Source organism: Lissotriton helveticus, chromosome 3_1 (genome assembly GCF_964261635.1).
Source record: "Lissotriton helveticus chromosome 3_1, aLisHel1.1, whole genome shotgun sequence".
NCBI lineage: Eukaryota > Metazoa > Chordata > Amphibia > Caudata > Salamandridae > Lissotriton > Lissotriton helveticus.
The window spans coordinates 489,466,152-489,486,473 of NC_136061.1; the positions used below are offsets into that span (position 1 = coordinate 489,466,152).

The 20,322-nt window shown below is 44.9% G+C and overlaps 1 protein-coding gene across 4 annotated transcripts in view; it reads left to right on the forward strand.

Annotated features, from left to right (window-relative positions):
- Nucleotides 1–20,322, forward strand: part of ANKAR (ankyrin and armadillo repeat containing) — a 1,199,016-nt gene that overhangs the window by 1,081,933 nt on the left and 96,761 nt on the right. For all 4 annotated transcript variants that reach the window (XM_078680368.1, XM_078680367.1, XM_078680369.1 and 1 more), the window contains 2 exons: nucleotides 6,646–6,755; nucleotides 11,648–11,844. In XM_078680368.1, the coding sequence (XP_078536494.1) occupies nucleotides 6,646–6,755; nucleotides 11,648–11,844 (307 nt within the window). The remainder of the gene's footprint in view (nucleotides 1–6,645; nucleotides 6,756–11,647; nucleotides 11,845–20,322) is intronic.

Sequence of the window (20,322 nt, forward strand, 5' to 3'; positions counted from 1 at the left end):
GTCAGCGCAGAGACAAAGAGAGATTCTGTAGAACCTGTCCTGCTTGCCAGATGAGTGGAGGATAGAGGAACCGTTGGTACCTCTACCAGTTCTAGCTGCTCCATTTGAGCTAGTGGGAATAATGATAGTTGGTCTATTTGACCCCCTTCTCACAATCAGGCAGCAAGTAAATCTTAATTGTGGTGGATCTTGCCATCAGGTACCCCAAAGATGTACCCATGAGGAACACAACTGCACGTGTGGAAGCCAAAGCTCTCCTGGGGTATCTTTTCAGGTATTCTGAGGACAGTAATTTCTAGCTGGGGAATCAATTTCATCTCCTTCTACATGAGAGAGATGTGAGAACAAGCAAGTGTCACATAGCACTTCTCCAAGGCATACCACGCGCAAACCAATGGTTTAGTGGAGTGGTTCAACAGAACACTGAAGAGCATGATGGGAACTCTGCCAGAGGAAAGTGTGATCTTCTCCTGCCATGTCTCTTGTTTGCTTACTGAGAGATTACGCAGAAGGGGGTAGGGTTTAGTCCCTTTGAACTCTAGCATGGACACCCAGTGAGGTGTCTACTCACCTTAGTCAGGGAAGGGTGTGAAGGAGCCTCAGAGTCTCCACAGAATGATGTGGTGGAATATATGATTGGCCTTGGGAAGTTGATGGCACAGTATATGAGCCAGGCAAAGGAAAACCCTCAGGCTAGTCAAGCTCTAATGGAGGAGTGGTAGAACCAGAAAGCTACATTGATTGGGTATCAGGAAGGTCAGAAGGTGTTGGTGCTGAAGCCTAATTGTCCCAGGGCTTTGGAGGACAAATGATGTGGGCCATACAAGGTCGTGTAGAAGGTTTTTGGAATTACCTACTTGATGGACATAGGTGCCACAAGGTTACCCAAAAGGGTATTCCATGTGAACAGGCTGAAGCAGAAGGGGGTCAGGTAGCCCTGAGTTAATGCCTGATCAGCAAATAAACTGAAGATAGGTACCCGGAAGCCATCCCTCTCCTCTCAGGACAGTGATGGCCCCCATGGTGGGACGCGCACTGATGGGAATTTTCTCCCGTGTGGGGTTCCCTAGAGAGGTGGTGTCTGACTGAGATACCAACTTCATTTCCAAGTATATAAAGTCCCTGTGACAGGAGTGCTGTGTAACATACACGTTCACCACTCCTTACCACCCCAAGCTAATGGGCTGGTTGAAAGGTTCAATCGGACCCTCAAGGGCATGAATATGGGTCTGGAAGAAACCATGAGGCGTAAGTGGGACGTCCTCTTACCATGTCTTCTCTTTGCTTACCATGAGGTGCAACAGAAGTCCCTAGGGTTCAGCCCCTATGAACTTCTCTATGGTCACCCAGTGAGAGGACCTCTGAGTTTCGTCAAGGAAGGCTGGGAGCAATCTCCCAGGAAACCTCCCCAGGATGTATATAGCTACATGCTGGCCTTCAGGAACCAAACTAGGCGATTCCCACAACTCGCTGAGGCGAATCCAGAAGCCAGCCAGGAGGAGATGAATCAGTGGTACGACCACAATTCCACTCTGGTTGAGCTTCAGCCTGGTCAGAAAGTGTGGGTCATGGCCCCAGTGGAGCCCTGTGCGCTCCAGGATAAGTGGACCGGACCATTTGAGATGGTGGAGCGCAAAAGTTCTGTTACCTACTTGGTGGACTTGCGGTCTCCCAGGAACCCCTTGCGAGTCCTGCAGGTCAACCGCCTGAAGCCCCACTTAGAGAGTTCTGAAGTGGGCATGCTCTTAGCAACAGATGCTAGAATGGAGGAGGAGACTGAGCCTATTCCTGACCTCCTGTCTGCAACAGAGCGACATCGGTCAGTGGATGGTGTGAACCTCTCTTCCACCCTGACCCCTGACTGTCACCAGTTGCTGGGACAGTTTTCTGATTTGTTTTCCCTGATTCTCAGTGTCACTGATTAGTGCATCCATGATGTGGACACTGGAGACAGCCCTTCTGTGAAGCACAAAATGTACAGGGTGACCGACACCCTTGCATCAAGGAAGCAGTTTCCAAGATGCTTGAGTTAGGGGTGATTAAGTCCTCTAACAGTCCTTGGGCCAGTCCAGTGGTCGTGGTCCCAAAGGCTGTCACACCGGGTTCCACACCAGAACTCTGGTCCTGTGTGGACTACCGAGGGCTCAATTCAGTCACAAGGGTTGACGCGCACCCCATCCCCAGAGCTGATTAGCACATTGATCGGTTAGGTGCTGCCCGGTACCTCAGCACGTTTGATCTAACGTCTGGGTCCTGGCAGAGCGCCTTGACTGATGGGGCAAGAGAGAGGTCAGCATTCTCCACACCATATGGGCACTACCAATTCCGGGTTATGGCCTTAGGGATGAAGACACGTTCTCCTTTTTCTGTTTTGGGTCTGATGGCAAAGTTTTATCTTTTCTGTCTGCATGGTTCTCTGCTGGTTCTGGGGAATTATCTGAGATTTCTACCCACACTTTGGCCTCTGAATTCTTGATAGTGAAGTCAAACTCGCCTTCCCTTTGATCAGTAAGAAGGGCTGGTGCAGTCCCTTTCCTGACTACCTCGCCATACACTGCTGAATAAGTACACCCTTGATTATTTGGCTTGAGCCCAAGGCAATCCATCTGCACTATCTGTGCTGGGAATTTTCCTTTCTCCAACTGGCCTCTCACCTACTGTGGGACTGGTCTGCGCTGTGCATACTGACACATAGAAATCACAATTCTAAGTAAGTCTAGGGGAATATGCATCCCTTCATTCTCTGCCAACCTGTTAGTAGTGTCTTTTTCTCCTATGTGCTCGCACTTAGTCATGCCCACCAAATTAGAATTGTGCATCATCACCTCTGCCTCCAAGATTTTAGCCTTTTCATCTGTAAGGGAATTATAGGTTCTGTCTAGTAAATGTATGGGACAATGAGCGTCTACCTGATACACAGGAGCTATGCTTTGCAGTAATATTTCCCCAAATCTCTTGCCACAACTCCATGTTCCACTTCACCGGGGAATCCTGTCTCAGGCACCTCAAACACCACCCCTGGATTTTCTACTGGGATCTTCAACTGTTCATGTAAAACTGCAATTTCTACCTGTATGTACCACTTGATCACATTTGCTTTGTGTGCATTACCTGTTCTGTATAACTCAGGGGAATTCTTCATCAGCCATTGTATTCGAGAAAGTTCAAAATTCATCTGCCAAGTGTCTATCATAGTACAACTCAAAAGCAACTATGCCTGCCAAGTGTCTATCAGAGCACAACTCAAAAGCCACTGTGTGTTCCCTGTGTCTGTCAAAGTGCATTGAAACACTAGCAACTATTTTTTCAAAAGAAATAAAACATTCTCCACCGTTTGAACGTTTTAATCCAAAAGCCCAAGAGCACCCTCTTCTTTCCTTGTTTTTCCCACATACTCCAAGTGGCACACTGCCCCTGAACTGTCATTTGTAACTCAATGTCTTCTTTCTGTATTGGCCTCACTTCTGAAGCACATTGTGTAACCTCTTTTGCAGTTTCAAAAGCACATTGCAGCTTCTCTCCCCACATGGAGTCATGTTTAAAAGTAGCATTTTTCATCATTTCTTTTTTCTGACAGCAAGGTTTGTCACTCACTGATCACGCTGAATTGTAACTGCAACCAACAATCAGTAGTTCTAACAGCCTGATTTGTTTATCTTCTCTGTAATTTCTAAACTATTCCTGCACGTCACGGTCAAAGCTGAGTGCATGAAACTGTTCTACATTTTCTCGATTCAACATGACTTCAGAAGCTTCTAATTCAAACAAACATGTAAGTCATGTTATCAAATCCTGCTCCAGTATTTGCTGAAATCTGTCTAAAATACCATTAATTTCTGGCTGAGGAAAGTCCTCCAAAGAATTAATTAAAACCTCCTGTGAGCATTGTAAATTAATCTGCAGCGTGCCTCAAACCACATTCTTCATCAGTGACTCACTCTGGCTATCTAAACAGTCTGGGAAGATAAATAGCATCATGCCCCATATTTCTTGCGCTGCTTGGTACATTTGCCACTCTTTTTTCAATGATTTTATTTCAAACTGTAACAGTTCTTTTGTATTTTATGACATTCTTTTTATAATTGCCCACATTTTTCATACATGCTATGCAATGCATTCAAAATGACACCACTTTTTCTCTCTGAAATACCAAGTTGTTTCCCCCATTGAAGAGAAAAATCCTGGAAAAATTTAAATATCTGTGCTTGCCCCTCATCTGTTAAACATGCATTAGGGACACCTTTCCACCGCCATAACATGTGTGCAATGTTGGATGGGTGATATCTGGGACTGATTAGATTGCCTAACCTGTCTAACTGCACGGTCCAATTCTGAAATTGCCTCCCCTCTTCTAAAATGTGGAGAATGGCCCTCAGCAAAATGGTTCCACTCTAGTGCTGTATCTATATCCTTTAGAACCCCTTTGCTGCATTTCACATACTACCTTAACTGTTTTGGATAGTCTCTTAGTTTCTCTGGTGTGGGCTGGTGGACTCAGTAGGGTGAAGCTGGATGTACTGAAATTAGACATTGAGTATGGAGGCCTGGGTCTTCCAGACCTGCGCCTCTATTATATTTCATTATGCAATGCAGTGGTGTACTGAGGGTTTCAATACTGAAAAAGCTATGTTGGCGAAATGGGGCAACTGGGTTGACCTCAAGAGATATTTAATGCCGGGTATGCAGGTGCCTCCTAAATACCCATTTATAGGTTGACACGTCGCAGGGGTTTGGGAGCGGACAGTTTATTTGGTTTTCTGTAGGACCCTGAATGCTCGTCAGCTCCCCTTTCAGTGTTTACGCGGTTCTCGTCAGATACAAGATGAGATGGATCTCACACAGTGGTACGCTGGGGGTTGCTTGACAGCTGGGGATCTATATATTAATGGTGCTTTCCTCTCTTTTGAAGATACGAGGGAATGTTATCAACTTCCATCTGGTCAGTTCCCTCAATATATGAAAGTCTCCGGCACCACCTGCGAGTTGTGGGTGACTTTTACGGACAAGCCAGAAGAATCGCATACATTGTGGCTTGCTGCTTAACTCAGGCACCACTAGGGGCTCAATATTTCGCATATATAAAGCTCTGAATGCTGACTGCACAGTCAACTTAAAGAATATCAGGGACAGATGGCTGGTGGACCTGCAGCTGCCTCCCACTGAGGAGGAGTGTCAACGAGCATTTGCGCAGTTTTTGAGTTTGTCAGCAACACCTGCTCTAAGCTCACACAGTTTCACTATCTCCATCGCATCTATCTGATACCTCAGGGACTGCCACGCTTCAATGCAGCGCACTGTTGGCGTGCTCTAGGTATGTCCAGAAACAGGCAACATTACTTCACATTACTTATACCTGTGTGAAACTACAAGATTATTGGACTGAAATACTAAGGAGGTTGCGGTACATTACGAGAATCCATTTTGAGCCCTCAATTAAACACTGCCTCTTAGGTGTAGTTACGACCCCACAAACTGAGTCGCGGATGACCCATAAGTTTGTCCTGTTGGGGTTTATATTACCAAACGCCTCATTGCAATACACTGGACGCGTTTAGCCTCCTCCAACCACATAACTGGAGGGCAGACCTGAGTGAATAGGGAGTAGCTGACGAGCAACTGCTCCACCAGGTCCACACCGATGAGAATGCGGAGTGTGACTTGGAGATTTGGAGGGACATGCTGGGCAAACTGATAATGGATGAAGAGCCATGGACTGTGTTATTTACTGCCCCTCGGACTGTGAAATCCACTACATACCTGAAATCCCATGAGGTTGATTCCCAGAATGATTGAATGATACATAGTGGAACCTGCAGGGGTTGAAGAGTGTGCGGAGTGGTGGGATTGCCTGTAGGGATTATGCAGGTGGGTGCTCCCATGGGGATGTCTGGGGGTACTAACGTGAAATGAGATGGCTCTCCGGGGTTGCGGGACCTAAGTGGCACTGGGCGAGTGATGGCCTTCAGCACACAGGGATGCCTCTGCACCTCCTGCCCTGCTACTTCCCCCCCCCCCTCACTCTGATTACCCCCATACAGGGACACCTGTTGATCCTTTTTTGAAGACTGTTTCTCTTTCATCCCGGCTAGTGCTGTTGACGTTTCTGGCCTGCAGGGTTTGCTGCCACCACTGTTGATGGTTTCTTTGTTTTCTCTTGGTCGTTTAATCCCAGACATAATGCACAGTGTATGGTTATGAGACACTGTTATATTATGATAGTAGTGAGATGGGATCTTTGACTTATAATATTGGTCCAAGAGCAAGATACTTATGCACTCATTGTTGATTATGAGATGCTGCGTGTTCTTTTCTACTGTTCAGTTAACATGTGCAGGCATGTAATGTACTATACTGTGAAAACTTAAAAAACAGGTTAAAAATATACATATATATTTCAAAAGAGTGCACTATATGTTATTTCTAATATTCCCTATACAATCTAATTTTATTTTTGTGGTTTACACTGAAATAGAGGGTTCTATATGCTATGTTGGACCTTGTAAAAAAAAGTTGATTTAAATTTTTTATCTTGCTTTTCCCAATGCATACATATGTTTATTTCATATTGGTAATATTAATATTACCATCATTGATTTTGGAGGAACCTACAATCTGAAGTTTTACAAATAATTGTGTTTTTTGTAGGAGAGCTGATTTCCAGTCTGTCTCATACTAGAGCTGGAATACCTGATGCATTTACTACACTTGGGACCATAGAGTCCCTTACACGGCGTTTGTACTCAGAAGATGAGGAGGTACTAAAATAAAGTTTGATTAAGTAAACAGGATTAAACCATTTTGACATAACATTTTCAAATGTGCATAACTCACAGTATTGGATGGAATTTATATGTTTTGGTCAAAATATTGTGATAGCATGCATCACTTTTTGGAAAAACTAACATAAATCTGTTTCATAAGGTTCCCTTAAGGTCTCTTCTATCCACATTTATAGACCCTATTTTTAAAATAATCCTAAATTGTTCTACATGTTTTTCATAGGCCTTATTTTATAGCCTTAAATATTCATCACATTAAAACTCACATTTCCAGTGGTAATCCTAATACAGATGAAAAAGGTGTTTGCACCTGAAACGGGGATTATTGTTGTTTATACATTTTGCACGGACATGACATTTTTTCCTCACACAGACATCATCAAGAAAGACCTGGAAAGTTGTGCTGAAAAAATGCAATGTCTGGATTATGCATTTTAGAATGAAGGAAACATTCTGCACTAGTATATTATCCCAAGAAAGACCTGGCAAAAACTGTGCAGAAATAATACAATATCTGTATTATGCAGCTGAGAATGCTGGAAAAGTTTTGAGCAAGTATATTATCCCCCAATCTGATATACAGAATTCATAATGATGTGGGAATGCAGCACCCCACGAAAACCAAACCCCGTAATATTTTAAATGCCCCTGCAGCATTACTGCATCTTCGTACAGAGGCTTTCATATCAAGGCATTTTGAAGTAAAGCAATACTGACATGAATGTCATCCCTCTGTACAAGTTTTAAGTAAACTTGAACATATTGTAGTTTCCTTTTCTTGTGTTATCTTCTTGTCTAGTGTTGTTGATACCACATGGTTGAACCAGGAAACTACCTTGCAGGGGATCTAGATGATAAGGGAGAAAATGTAAATAAAAAATGTATTCATAAACAAGCATTTATGGTGAACTCAATACAAAGTAAACAACACTTTACATTGTATTGACTATTACGAAAAATACCAGAACGTTCATGACAACAAGCCTAGCCCTAACTATAACCCTATCATAAAAGTTACATCTAAATGAATTCCTAAACCTTTTAGTACTATAGCCATTGCCTTACCCCTAATTGTAATCCTCCTGTAACCTTAAAATAACCTTAAATTTAAACATAACTCTAATCCTAACCCTGCCCTAAAAGGAACCCTTCCAATAAACCTAACTTAAATTTAAATTCTGATCCCAAACTTTAACATCACCCTAACCTCAGCTTTAACCTGTTTATTTTATTTATCATTCATTAAACATTCATTGCACAAACCCTGTGTTCTAGGGTTGGAATGGGAAAGGATTAAATTTAATTGAGTAACAGTGCAAAGAGTTTCTTTACAGAAAAAAATATTTCACATGTGAAGAAAAACAAAAACATGTAATGCATTGTCAGCCTAATGAACAACTAAGCAGATTAAATATAGAGAAGGAGTACTTTTATAAATCTACAATTTCTAGATTTCCAAAACTACTTCATGGGAGTTTGTGAATCTCATGAGTCAGATGTTTTCCTCAAACATGGGAGTAGTCCTACATGCTCAAATATCTGTGAATGAACCCATGAGGCATATATACCACTAGAGTAGGAAACACATGATTGGTAGGACCAGGGTAAAAATCGGATATTTTTTAAAATTCTAAGTAAAAGTTTAGGGTTCTGGTAAATGGTCTTTTAACTTATGATGCCTTGAGTATTTTTTCTCTTAGAATTACTTCAACTCATATTAAAAAAAACAGAACTTCGAAATAGACCGTTTCTTAAATCAGCATGTAATATTGAAAAACAAAGATTTTAATTTGAACATATTTTTATTGAAATTTGTGATATACGTGATAGTTAATTTACAAATGATACAGAAAGCAGGATATCAAGTAGCATAGGCGCAATAGGCACAGTAAGAGTGCTTACAGCATAGTCCCAGTGGGTCAGTGCAATCCCTAGACCAGCAACCGAGCTGAGTGGTGACAGAAAAAAAGGAAGAAGGGAGGGGAAAGAAAGCATTCTACACCAAAATCATCAATACAGAACAGTCACAAGACACATCCACAAAGGTAGAGGATCAGCTTGCCCAACACTACTCAGAAGGGGGCAGCCACATACCCATAGGGGTTGGGGTTGCTCTAGTTAAAGATATTTGCTGTAACATGTAATCCTGAAAGAGGCCCCATATGTCTTTAGGCCTCTCTCTAGGAGTTTGCAGTGATGCATATGTTTCTGCCTGGTCATTAAAGTAAGTGGCATCTTTCAACCAGTCTTGATGCTTGAAAAGGGAGCCCTTGAGCCAGGCCAGTGCCACATTACATTAAGCAATCACCACCAGCAACGTTACTAGTCTTCTAGGGCGAGGAACGTCTGCACCATAACCTAGAAGCGTGGAGGGTGCATACAGGAATTGGGAGACAATAACATTCCCAACCATATCAACTACCTCAGACTAGTAGGACTGTATAGGGGGCAAGCCTAGGTTAGGTGCAGAAAGTCTGCACTATCTGTAGAGCTGTAGGGGCATATCCATAACCGAGCGGGATTGATTTGGTGCAGACGCTGTGGAGTATAATAGACCAGACTAATGAAGTTAAAATTAATGAGTCTGTGACTAGCACTCCCATACATACTATGAGAGAAGCCTCCCCTACTCCCTGGGGATGGACTCCCATCACACCCTGGGGTCATTCACCCCCCCAGGGAGTAGCGTCCCTGTAATGCTTTACAGCTGGAAAATATATCCTCTAGTGGTGGTTAAAAGATACATTTGTGTAAGGGGAGGGAACTCTCGTTTGATGTGCCATGGCTGTGTAGCGCAGTTTGAAGAAAGTGAATAAGTCATGCACGGTAAGATCGCCTAGAGCCCGAAACTGCTCTAGCGAAGGAAAGCGGCCATCCCAAAAGAGCTGTCCCAATCTGGCAATGCCAAGGCCACGCAAAGTAGCACATACCGCTCTATTTAAGGTTCGAGGTAAGCATGGGTTATCAAAAACAGGTACAGCAATGAAGTAAAGCAGATGCTATCCAGTGCTCAAAGCCAGCGACCATATTGCTCAGTTTGAGCAGCTTCCAGTTTCGATTTCCCTAGTGGGTTGTGGAAGCAACGTAGCTAATGCCATGGCAAGAAGGCCCATCTCTAGCTGATCCCTCTCAATTAGGAGATACAGGGCCGTCCAACTCTGGCGATCAGTAAACTGAATGATGATGAGCCTGCAAGGTACTACTGTTCAAGGTCAAGGAGAGCGTAGCTACACCGCCCATGAGCCATAGTGGGCTGGCGATATAGATGCCGAGATAGCAGACTGAGTCACCTCTCCATACCAGAGGAAAGTCGAGAGAGAGTGGTTGTGTGGCATGCGTAAGGGGAAATATCTCAGATTTCTCTCAGTTAATCCACAGGCAAGCATAACCACCAAAGTGGATAACGTCACATATTATCAGGACTAGGTTGGATGCAGGGTCCCTGATGAAGAACAGAATGTCATCAGCATAAAGGGACAAGAGATCATGCTTTGTGGGAAACCTCACGTCTGTATGTAAATGTTGTTGGCATAACAATGGGCTCCAGGGAGGGAAAGGAATGAGACTCCTATTGCAGGCTACTAAAGTGACCCTACAGGCTTGGTGCAAGGTGAATAAATGTCTGGGACAGACACAAAAAAGAATTCTGGAAACTCTGCTGTGGGTGGAAAAGTACCTTAAGTAAATTGGGAACCTGAAGGGGTTTGATGCCTGGGGCTGTATTGGTATCTCCAGGGTGGTGACTTGATTGTAGGAGGTGCCCTGATATCCTTTTCGTCCCTTCAAAAAGAATTTTAACTAAATGACACGCAGTTTTATAAATATTTACAGCTTACACATGCCTGGAGAGAGAAAAAACATTCAAACGAATCTCCTGGAGTATGCACCCGTAAAGGGTAGACTTTTGATGGGGAACTAATGGAGAAAGCTGTCTTCTCCGTATATAAAGCTGTTAATAATAATAATATGCCCTACACCCTAAAGAAACTTAAAAGTAAATAGGAGAACAATCTGGGCGAAATGGATGATCTGGGCTGGATAGCTGCACTTATATTATCAAGAGAGTTAGTGATTAAATCCAGGCTAAGAGTCATCCAGCTCAAAATCACTCACCAAATCTACTATGATAAAACTCAATTCTACAAAGGAAGAGCGTCCTCCCCAGAATGTCTTAGATATAGGGGACAACAGGGAGACTTTTTTCACATGTTCTGGACATGCCCCACTATACACTCATTCTGGCAAAAAGTGCTAATAGAACTGAGTAAAGTATTAGGGACGACATTACCTGAAGACCCCAAATGTATACTTTTAGGCATACCCAATGACCTACACCTTCCACAAATGAAATTATTACTCTGCAACTTGGGCTTAGTGATAGTAAAGAGGGACCTGGCCAAACACTGGTGGGGCCTCAGGACACCAGCTATGATTTTTTTTTACAAAGCGTAGAGTAGCTGGATCAATTATTATGGACTGGCTATGCACAATGATGCTGATGATGTGTTCTTATTCCAAAACACCTAATTCATGTAACCTAAATGATCATGCCTGTCACATCGTTGATGCTACTCTTCTTTCTCTTCCATTGTTCTTATTGGGTTATTTGGAAACACCTAAAGTACGGATGCCCTTCTGCTTTGTTTACTTGTTTGTACTGGGACCTGTCCGTGCTGCTATTGTCATGGCTTTCGAAACCAAATAAAAATATTAAAAATTTAAAAAAACTGTAAATAAGTGGTGCAAAACCTTGACAAGGCGTCAAGTTACTGCAAAAGACAAAATGTTACTTATGGAGGTTAAAAATGATCATTTTCTTTATAATATGCCTAAGTGAACCACTAACAGTGCAGTGTTTGTGTTCCTAGGTCCGTGTTGCCTGTGCAAATGCTCTTGGATATTTATCTTTTAACCGAACAGCACATCGCTATCTGTTGATAGAATGCAGGCGTAAACCAGAACTTTTCGACCTGCTAAGAAGCAATCTAAGCGAAGACGCTCGAATCTCTACGGAATTTACAAAGGACTTTGAAAGGCAAAAACAAGTGGGGTTACCATCTATAAGGTAATGCTGCATAAATTAGCAATTGGGTATTCTTTAATTTATTGCTTCAACAACAAGGTCAAAAGTCAAAGAGAAAATCAGAAGTCGCCATCATATTGCATCTTGTGATTCTCATATCCCCCTCAGTCGGTACAGTGTAGTGTAGATATCAGCTTTTCATCTCTATCATCAAATTAAAAACAAGTTACAAATTTCTTCACATTTTATATGAACGTATTACCTACTGGCGGTCACCAGTAGGTAGTTATAGTTAGGACCTAGGACCTAGTTTCTATCAAAAAGATGATTTTCAGTTGCTGATATCTTTCGCTCCGGTTGATGAATCTCCATGAGATTTTCCCAAACAATTTGCCTTTTAGTTCAGTTACTGTCTGGAATGTTTCGGGGTGGTTTGTCTAGCGGGGGCCGTGAAGAAAGGGCAGTCCCAAACAGCTTTTTCCCCTATGTTAATTCCCATTGGACCTTTGAACGAACCTACAGCCCGAACTGCTGGATGGAATTTCACCAAATCTGACAGAAAGCTAGCTTTTGGTCCACAGATTGTGCTTTTTTGTGATTTGGTGTTAATCTGTTTTGTAGTTGTGGAAATATTAAGGGAAATCCACATTTTTATATATAGGGATGCATAACCTCCACAGATCCAGCAGTCCCAATGTTGAAATCTGATTGGCTGCCATCACTTGAGCCAGGCAGTGATAGCTCCTCCGCTAAGGCAGAGCAGCGTTGCCTCACTGCTCAAAAGGAAAATGAAAATGATAATGACTTTTTGTTATTGTCATTTTTTCACTTATTGCAGTCAGTGGTGGGGCTGGTCAGAGCAGGGGAAGGGCCCTCATGGGCCGACCAAACAGATCATGCACACTTTGCATGTTCCTACCAGCCTGCATGATACAGCCTGGTCAGAAACATGCAAAGGCTCCCTGTTCCTGTCTGAGCGCCGATCCACAATGCTCAGACCAACCACAACACTGCATTGCAGTGTTGTGATAGGCTCAGGGGAGCCTGTCTGCTCGGGTGCTTCTTGCTGCTGCTGGCCGAGACAGGAAGATGAAGAGAATGAGGAAGCCAGTGGGCAGCCATTAAAATTAGATCATTTTTTAAAATTACATTCCTCCCCTGGCCCACTATCCTCATTCGTTAGCAGCCTCCACTGGAACCAGGAAGTGTTGGTAGCCATCTTGGGACTCGACATGAGAAGAGTCCCACAAAAAACATAAACAAATATAGAAAGGGGGGCAGGATAGGAATATCCTGACCTCCTAGGACTGGTCCCACAGTGGGTTAATGTTGCCACAAGATCACAGGTGGATCTGCGTATATGCTGCAAAATTATTTTCATGGAACCCCCGGGGGGGCCACATCCTGGAGATAATGCTTTTTAGGTCTCACATGCGCTGCATAGGAAAGAGACCTATAGCCATGGGCACAGCTTTGGGGGCAAAAACATGCATGCGTTGCATTGCTTCCAATGCCAACGCGTGCACGTCTGGCGATTTCCTTGTGGGTGAGAGCGGCGCCATATGGTCGCAATCATTGTGCCTGGCTCCTCGCTCCCACAAGGGAATCGCGCAGGCCCCTTGCCTCTGCTGCCTCGCGAGGCGTGAGCTTGAGCTGGTCTAATTGACAACCGGTAAGGAACCGAGGCAGATTATTCCGGTTTGGATCCTGTCCTGTTCGTCTTTTATTCTGGCTGTTCCGTGTGACGGTAAGGGTGCTTGCACCAAACCTGTATTTCTGTCCATTTTCAGCAGTTTCCACTCAGCGTGAACGCTGATCCATGACAGTCTACTTGTGCAAGCTCTCCTTTGAACTTCATTACATTTTATGGAAATGCAGGGTTTTCTGCCCATACAATTTCTACATTGGATTCATAGAATTTTGAGGTGCATTTTGGATGACATTATCTTGGCAAAATTTTTCTAGAGTACTAAAACTTTTGTCAATGCAAATTATAATTTGGGTTACAATCGAGTGAATAGTATCACATGACTTGGTGCAAGGATTACGTGGTACAAAGAGTGTTACTTTGTTGAAACAAATGAGAAACAGCGCAATAAAGAGGCAAATCTTTGATGGTTAAACTAAGAGAATATGCTTGAGTTACAAGGGGTATAAATATTGGAACCTTCCCTCCTTTTAATGATATTCTGTAATTTTTAACAGGGGGTCTATATGGCGTCCATGACGTTAGCTGTCCCCCTGCGATCACAGCTTCTATATGTTTTGGTCGCTATCTGTGTGTTTTTTATGTAGCAATAATGAATACCAGAAAAGCGAGTGATCCATACTAATATTATAAAGAGAGAGCCCAAACCTTTGAGGCGGGTAATCTCAGTAACCACAGCACCAATCACAACACCCAATACAGCGTTGGAAAGGGCAGTTGCAGCAGAAGGACATAGGCTATGCAGACGGCCACCTTATATATATTTTTTTTTTGCAGAGTTTTATATAGTGCAAACTTGACCCGAACTGAATCAGGTATCAGAGCGCTTTACATAGCACCAGGTACGTTACATGAGGACACACATTAATTTTTGTTAGGCACGGGGAGATTAAGTGATTTGCCCAGAATCACAGGATGTTTGGCGTCGTTACCAAGACTCAAACCCAGATCCCAAGGTCCGAGGTCGAGCGCCTTAGCCGTTAGGCCAACTCCTCTATACATTTAAAAGGTAAAAGAACCGTGCCAGCAAAGTAGTCCCTTGTGGGCGTGTCTGCGTTGTGCTGTGGGCGTGGGCTGGGGGCGTGACTAACGCTGGGGGTGTGTGGTACGGCCATCACATCGTTGGCTGTGGGCATGTGCTGGGGGCGTGACAAACGCTGGGGGCGTGTGTCCGCCCTTCATGCCATGTGAGTTGTACATACAGGCGCCAATTACGTTGCAGCGCAGCATCAAGGGGCACGCTGGGGGCGTGAGAAACGCTGGGGGCGTGTGTCCGGCCTTCATGCCATGTGAACGCAATTGTGCCACATCTAGGGGCACGCTGGGGGCGTGCTACGTTCCGCCCTTCATGCCATGTGGGTCGTACATTAATCAGAAGATCGTCTGCTGTGGCCGTGTGCTGGGGGCGTGACAAACGTGTTCACCTGGAGGCCTGGTAAGTAACGCTACTGCAGTCTCTCCTGCGTGCTGTTACTGAACTCTCTCATTCAACGAAATTACACGCGCCTGCTACCATCAACCAGGGCACTAGCCGGGCTCAGGCGACAGATCACTACACCAATTACACACACCTGCTGACATCAACCAGGGCTGCATCCGGGCCTTCTCCGTCCCTATTCTAATGAAACAAAAAATGTTGTCTACCGCGAGATTTTAAAATAAATTGCTCTTGCCAAATACACACATTACACACATTCTATTTCATACCCGGACAACGTCAGGACGGGCTGCTAGTATATATATATAAACACATTGTAGGGTCAGCTCTAGGTAGGCACGCCCCTACCCCTGCTCACACTGTTCAGCTGCACCTCATGCTTCGACGAAGGTATCCATTCACTGCACTATGATGGGTGATGAACCCTCTGTGAAATTAATTGCAAAGTATCATGTGACGATGACAAGGCGCCATAAAAGAAGATAAGGTGTCTCAAACACACATTCTGGTTTGGAGAGTTCATTTGTGTCTGTTCCACAGAGAAGAGAACAGCCCCACTACACCCTACAAGATGTATGCACACAGGGGAGGTTTCCCGGCCTACCAATGAATGCTGCTGCATCCCTGCAAGCACAGCCACTCGTTAAAACCAACAAGTCTTTTTCACGCAAACCAGGAGGCCTTGGCCACAAAACAGAAAGCTATAATTTTAGGGTCTGTTTTTAGGATGCTGGTGTCATCCCACCCCGCTTTCTCTCTTAAGCGCTTTAAAAAAAAAAAAGTGTCATGTGGAGCAGAAGGAGCCCTGGGCTGTGAGGGGAGAAAGGCAAGGTACAGTCCTGAAGTTAGGGTTCGTCTGCGAGGATTCCAGAAGAAGGAGTGATTAAACAATGGGGATGGAGAGCGCTGGATTGAAAGCTAGAGAGAGGCCTCGTAGGAAGGAATGGGCTCTATAGCGAAACAGAAGCTTGCTTAAAGCGCATCCTGTCTTTGTGAATTTAAAAGGCAATGTGCGCAAGGAGATATGTATGTGGGTGGGCCCACTGGGCTCGCCCACACCCCAGGGACCACCACCTCCTCTGGCAAAGAATGGAAAATTAATGTGGGGGGCCTGCAAGGGAATCCCGCACCCCGGTGACCACCACCTCCCAGGGGTTGTACAGCATTTGAATACAGGGGGCGACATGGAACCCCAGGTCTTTTTTTAAATTTAGTTCAGGGGGCTGCACAGACCCCTCCTGCAGCCCCGGGGGCCGCCACCTCCTTTGTACAATGGAATGGGGGCGCACGGACCCCCACACCTCCCAGAGGACTACCACCTCCTGGGGCCAAATCCAAAAAAGGAGGGAGGCCCCATGGCTATACATGGCCTTGAGGACTGCCACTCCCAGATCCGGCTCCTGCTATGTCCAGGAGGGCCAAACCCGGAACATAGCTGTTTGCTGTAGCTTGGCAGGAGCTTCACCGCTCCTGCCAAGCCATAGAAAATGCTCTGCTTCCAGCAAGCGAGAGCTCAGAAATGCGCTCGCTTGCTGGAAGCGGAGCAGAATTGCTTTTAGACACAGGGAGCTGCATGTTTAGCAGCTTTCAATGTCTAAAAGCAATGCCGGCTCCAGCAGGAGGCGAGGAGCCGGCAGCGACTGCCGCAGCCTATAGGCTGCCTCCACAGGCCCTGTGAAGAGTGGGTGCCCTGGGCCTGGCCCCTGGGGATGGGGACTCTGCAGATGAATTCAGCCCAGGGTGGGGGGGTCGCACAGCCCCCTCTCTCATTTGTAATAGCCTGGTTCCGGGTGATGAAATCCCTGAAGCTGATATCGGCCCAGGTAGGGGTCTAGGCAGCCCCTCTTCCCTATTACAAGTAGGCCGGGCCCGGGAGATGGGGTTCCCAGCACTGAAATAGGTCTGGGGAAGGGGGGCAGCACAGCACCCCTCCCCTAATAAAAGAAAAAAATTAGAAAAACACGGCCGGCCTGGGAAAGTCGAAGGAGGCCCGTCCCCTTTCTCTACCCTTCTGCAAACCTGTCTCCTTGTGCACTACTGGTTGGGGGATGAATTCCCCTTGGATGCGGAGGGTCAGGGGAGGCCACCAACCCCTCCTGTTACCTCCAGTAAGTCCTACACAGTGGGATTGCTGAGAGGTCGTCGGAGGCCCAGTACCCTTTCTCCACAACTCTGCAAACCCATCTCCTTGCACACTACTGGTTGGGGGATGCAGTCCTTGTGGCCGGTGAGGGTCCTTGGGGGGCATGAGGGTCCTTGGGGGCCAACAACCCCTTCTGTTACCTCAAGTAAGTCCCATACGGCGGGATTGCTGACAGGTTGTTGGAGGCACCGCCCCCTTTGTCCACCAATATGCAAACGCGCTTCCTGGCACTCTATTGGCTGGGGGTTGAAATCCCCTCATATGTCTAGGGTCCTTATGGGCTAAGACACCCTCCTGTTATCTCCAATATGTCCCACACAGTGGGGTTGCTGGGAGCTGGTCCTATCCCCTTTCTCTCACTCAGCAAATGTGACTACTAGTTAAAAAAACATAGAAATTCACTTAAAACAAGCATTGGCATAGCCAATAGGTCTCGCCTTTGGGACATTATAAGTGTTTAGCCATGCAACAGTTGATGTTGCACCAAGGATCTTGTGCTGCATAATTAAATACTTATTAGGTCCCAAAGGTGAGACCTATTGGCTATGCCAATGCTTGTTGAAAATGTCATCTATAAGTCAGTATTTTTGGCTTCACGATAGTTTAAATTAGATGAAAATTGCTAATAAATTAAAAGTTGTTCTGAGCAGAGGGCCCTAACTATGTTCTGCAAACGGACCCAAAATTCCTTCAGAGTTCACAGTTGCCCTTACTGGAATCCTTGGGGCTGAGAGGCACACATTTGGCCATAGCAACAATAATGTGTGTAACTAGCATCATTGGCTTACTCAAAGGCCAATAATGCCCAATAATGTGTCCGTGGTGACACTCAATCCCCTATGGTGTCTAAACTAACCACATTTTCAGGAACCTGTTAACCTCACCATTTCGATTAACGCATTTTGCAGCACCAACACTCTTAAAATTAAATACACTTTCAGAAAATATATTGGTGTACTTAACTGTAGTTTACTAAAGAAATGTAATATTTAACGAACTTGCATTACAAATTGATGAAAATAGTTTGGGAAACCATTAAAAGAATTGTGTTCAATGTGGACTAAAAGCAAATTTTATTGTAATTTATGAGGAGCTTGGGACCATCATGCTAGTGGCATAAAATCATTTTATAGGCACTAGTTGGAAACGGGGAATTAAAGTGTTTAATCATCAGATGGTAAAAAAGACAAAAATTTCAATATGTTAGGCTGATAAACGTATCACCCAGGGAGGATGGGTTCTAGAGCACAACAACTTTATTTGCAGCTGATCTCAGCCTCTAACTCGTGTATTGAAAGTCAGTGGTGCAAAATGTGTGTGCCTCTGTGGATATGTATGTGTGATATAAAAATCAATAAACCCATTGTAGGTTTGAGTTTTCTAAAGTTAAAGTGATTTTTTTTATTGATTGCTAATCGTGTGTGTAGTTGTGTGGATGAGTGAATGCGAGAATGAATCAACAGTTCGATGGGTGCGTGAGTGCATGACTGGATGGCTGGATGAACAGGAGTAAGTGAATCTCGTACAGGTTACAACACCAAATTTAATGGCTGCGGCTGCAGGCAACAGTAGTGATGCGAAAGAAGCCAGAAAACGACAGACCGCAACTGTTTACTAAAGGAGTCATTATCCTTATAAATTACCAACATTATATATGTTTATATTTGTCCTTTCACATTTGCACATGGATGGGAGTAAGGGTTTGCAAGTGGGAGGAAGAACCTGGGAGGCCAGGCCTCAAGGGAATGGGCAGCGGTGAGAGAGAAAGGCAGTGCTGAGAGCTGGAAGGGGGTGGGGGAGAACAGTTGTGGGTGAGGGAGGAATGGTGAGTCACCGTCACCAGCATCATGGTTGACGTACCATGGCTGATGATGACTAGCTCATGCGCAGTAGAGAGGGGACAGGATTAAGCGAGGCCAGGGCTTCTTAAGCATACCCGAACATGTGAGACAGAACTGCGGAAGGAGGCCTTCACAAGAAATGCAGAGTGGCAAGAGAGGGCAGGAGAAAGAAGATTTGTGATGGGCAGTTCACCAGAGCATTTAGGCTACGGGTCCCCGAGAGAGCAGGATCACTGGACGGAAAAGGAACACGTTAGAAAAAGAGCAAAGGCTCACCTTATGGTTAGTAACCAGGGATTACCAAAGATTCCATAGTCGGGAGACAGTTTGCTCAGTGGACGCCAAGATTTAACAAGCCCGGCAGGGAGTGGTGCGCACATGTGCGCGCTGGTGTTGCTGGCCTGCAAGAAAGGAACAAGCCGGGGAGTGGTGCGTGCCTGCGTGCGTGCACAGTCTGCTCTTTTTGGAAGCACACACTCGTGCTTGTGGCGCGCCCCTGCGCGCTTCCGCAAGGTGGATGCCGCCTCAAGCACGAGAATGTGCTTCCAAAAAGAGCAGAACAAAGGTCACCTATGCAGCGCATGCACGCTGCGTAGGCGAGACCTAAAAAACAACAGTTACAGGAACATTATAGTTAGAAAATAGAATTTAAAAAAATCTTAGAAATTCACTTAAGGAACCAAAGGTTAAAGGGACGTTAGAATCAGGGAACTGAATTAAAAAGTCTTAGAAATTCACTGAAAGAAACAAAGGTTACAGGAACTTTATAATTAGGCTCAGATTTCACTCGTACAAAACCACAGCAATTCAACAGTGATAGTTACCTGAGCTAACTATAACTTACACCCCACAATGCATTGCTTATGGCCTCACATATTACATCACTCATGACCTAGTCAGTGGCAGCATTCATGACATTTCAAATAACATCACTGATGTTGCCCATAACTTGGAGCAGGACATATGTGAGAGCCGCAGCTTCTTCTTATGGCCAGCAACATATAGCGTTGCTTCTCAGTCCCTGAGCACCTTTGGGACCATGATGGCACACTTATCGCAGGACCTCAAATCATGTCCTAAGCCCAGACACTAGACATACATCTTGTGACGGTCTGTAACTGATATCTGCTTTCTACAGCCACAGCATGTTTTGAAATCGGTTTGTTTTAAGAGGGGACTTAATTCCCAAACACACTGGATTTAGTTTGGAAGTCATCGGAAGACTGATTAATTTAGAAGCGGAGCTCTGGATCAGTGTAGGAAGGCACAGAAAATAACTGATATCCTTGTGCATGGGTTGCACTTATATGCGGTCTCTATCACTTCCGGTGCAGTATGGAGCCAGCACAGGAGCACTGCTGGAGAGATGTTTCTTGATCAAGTCTGCACC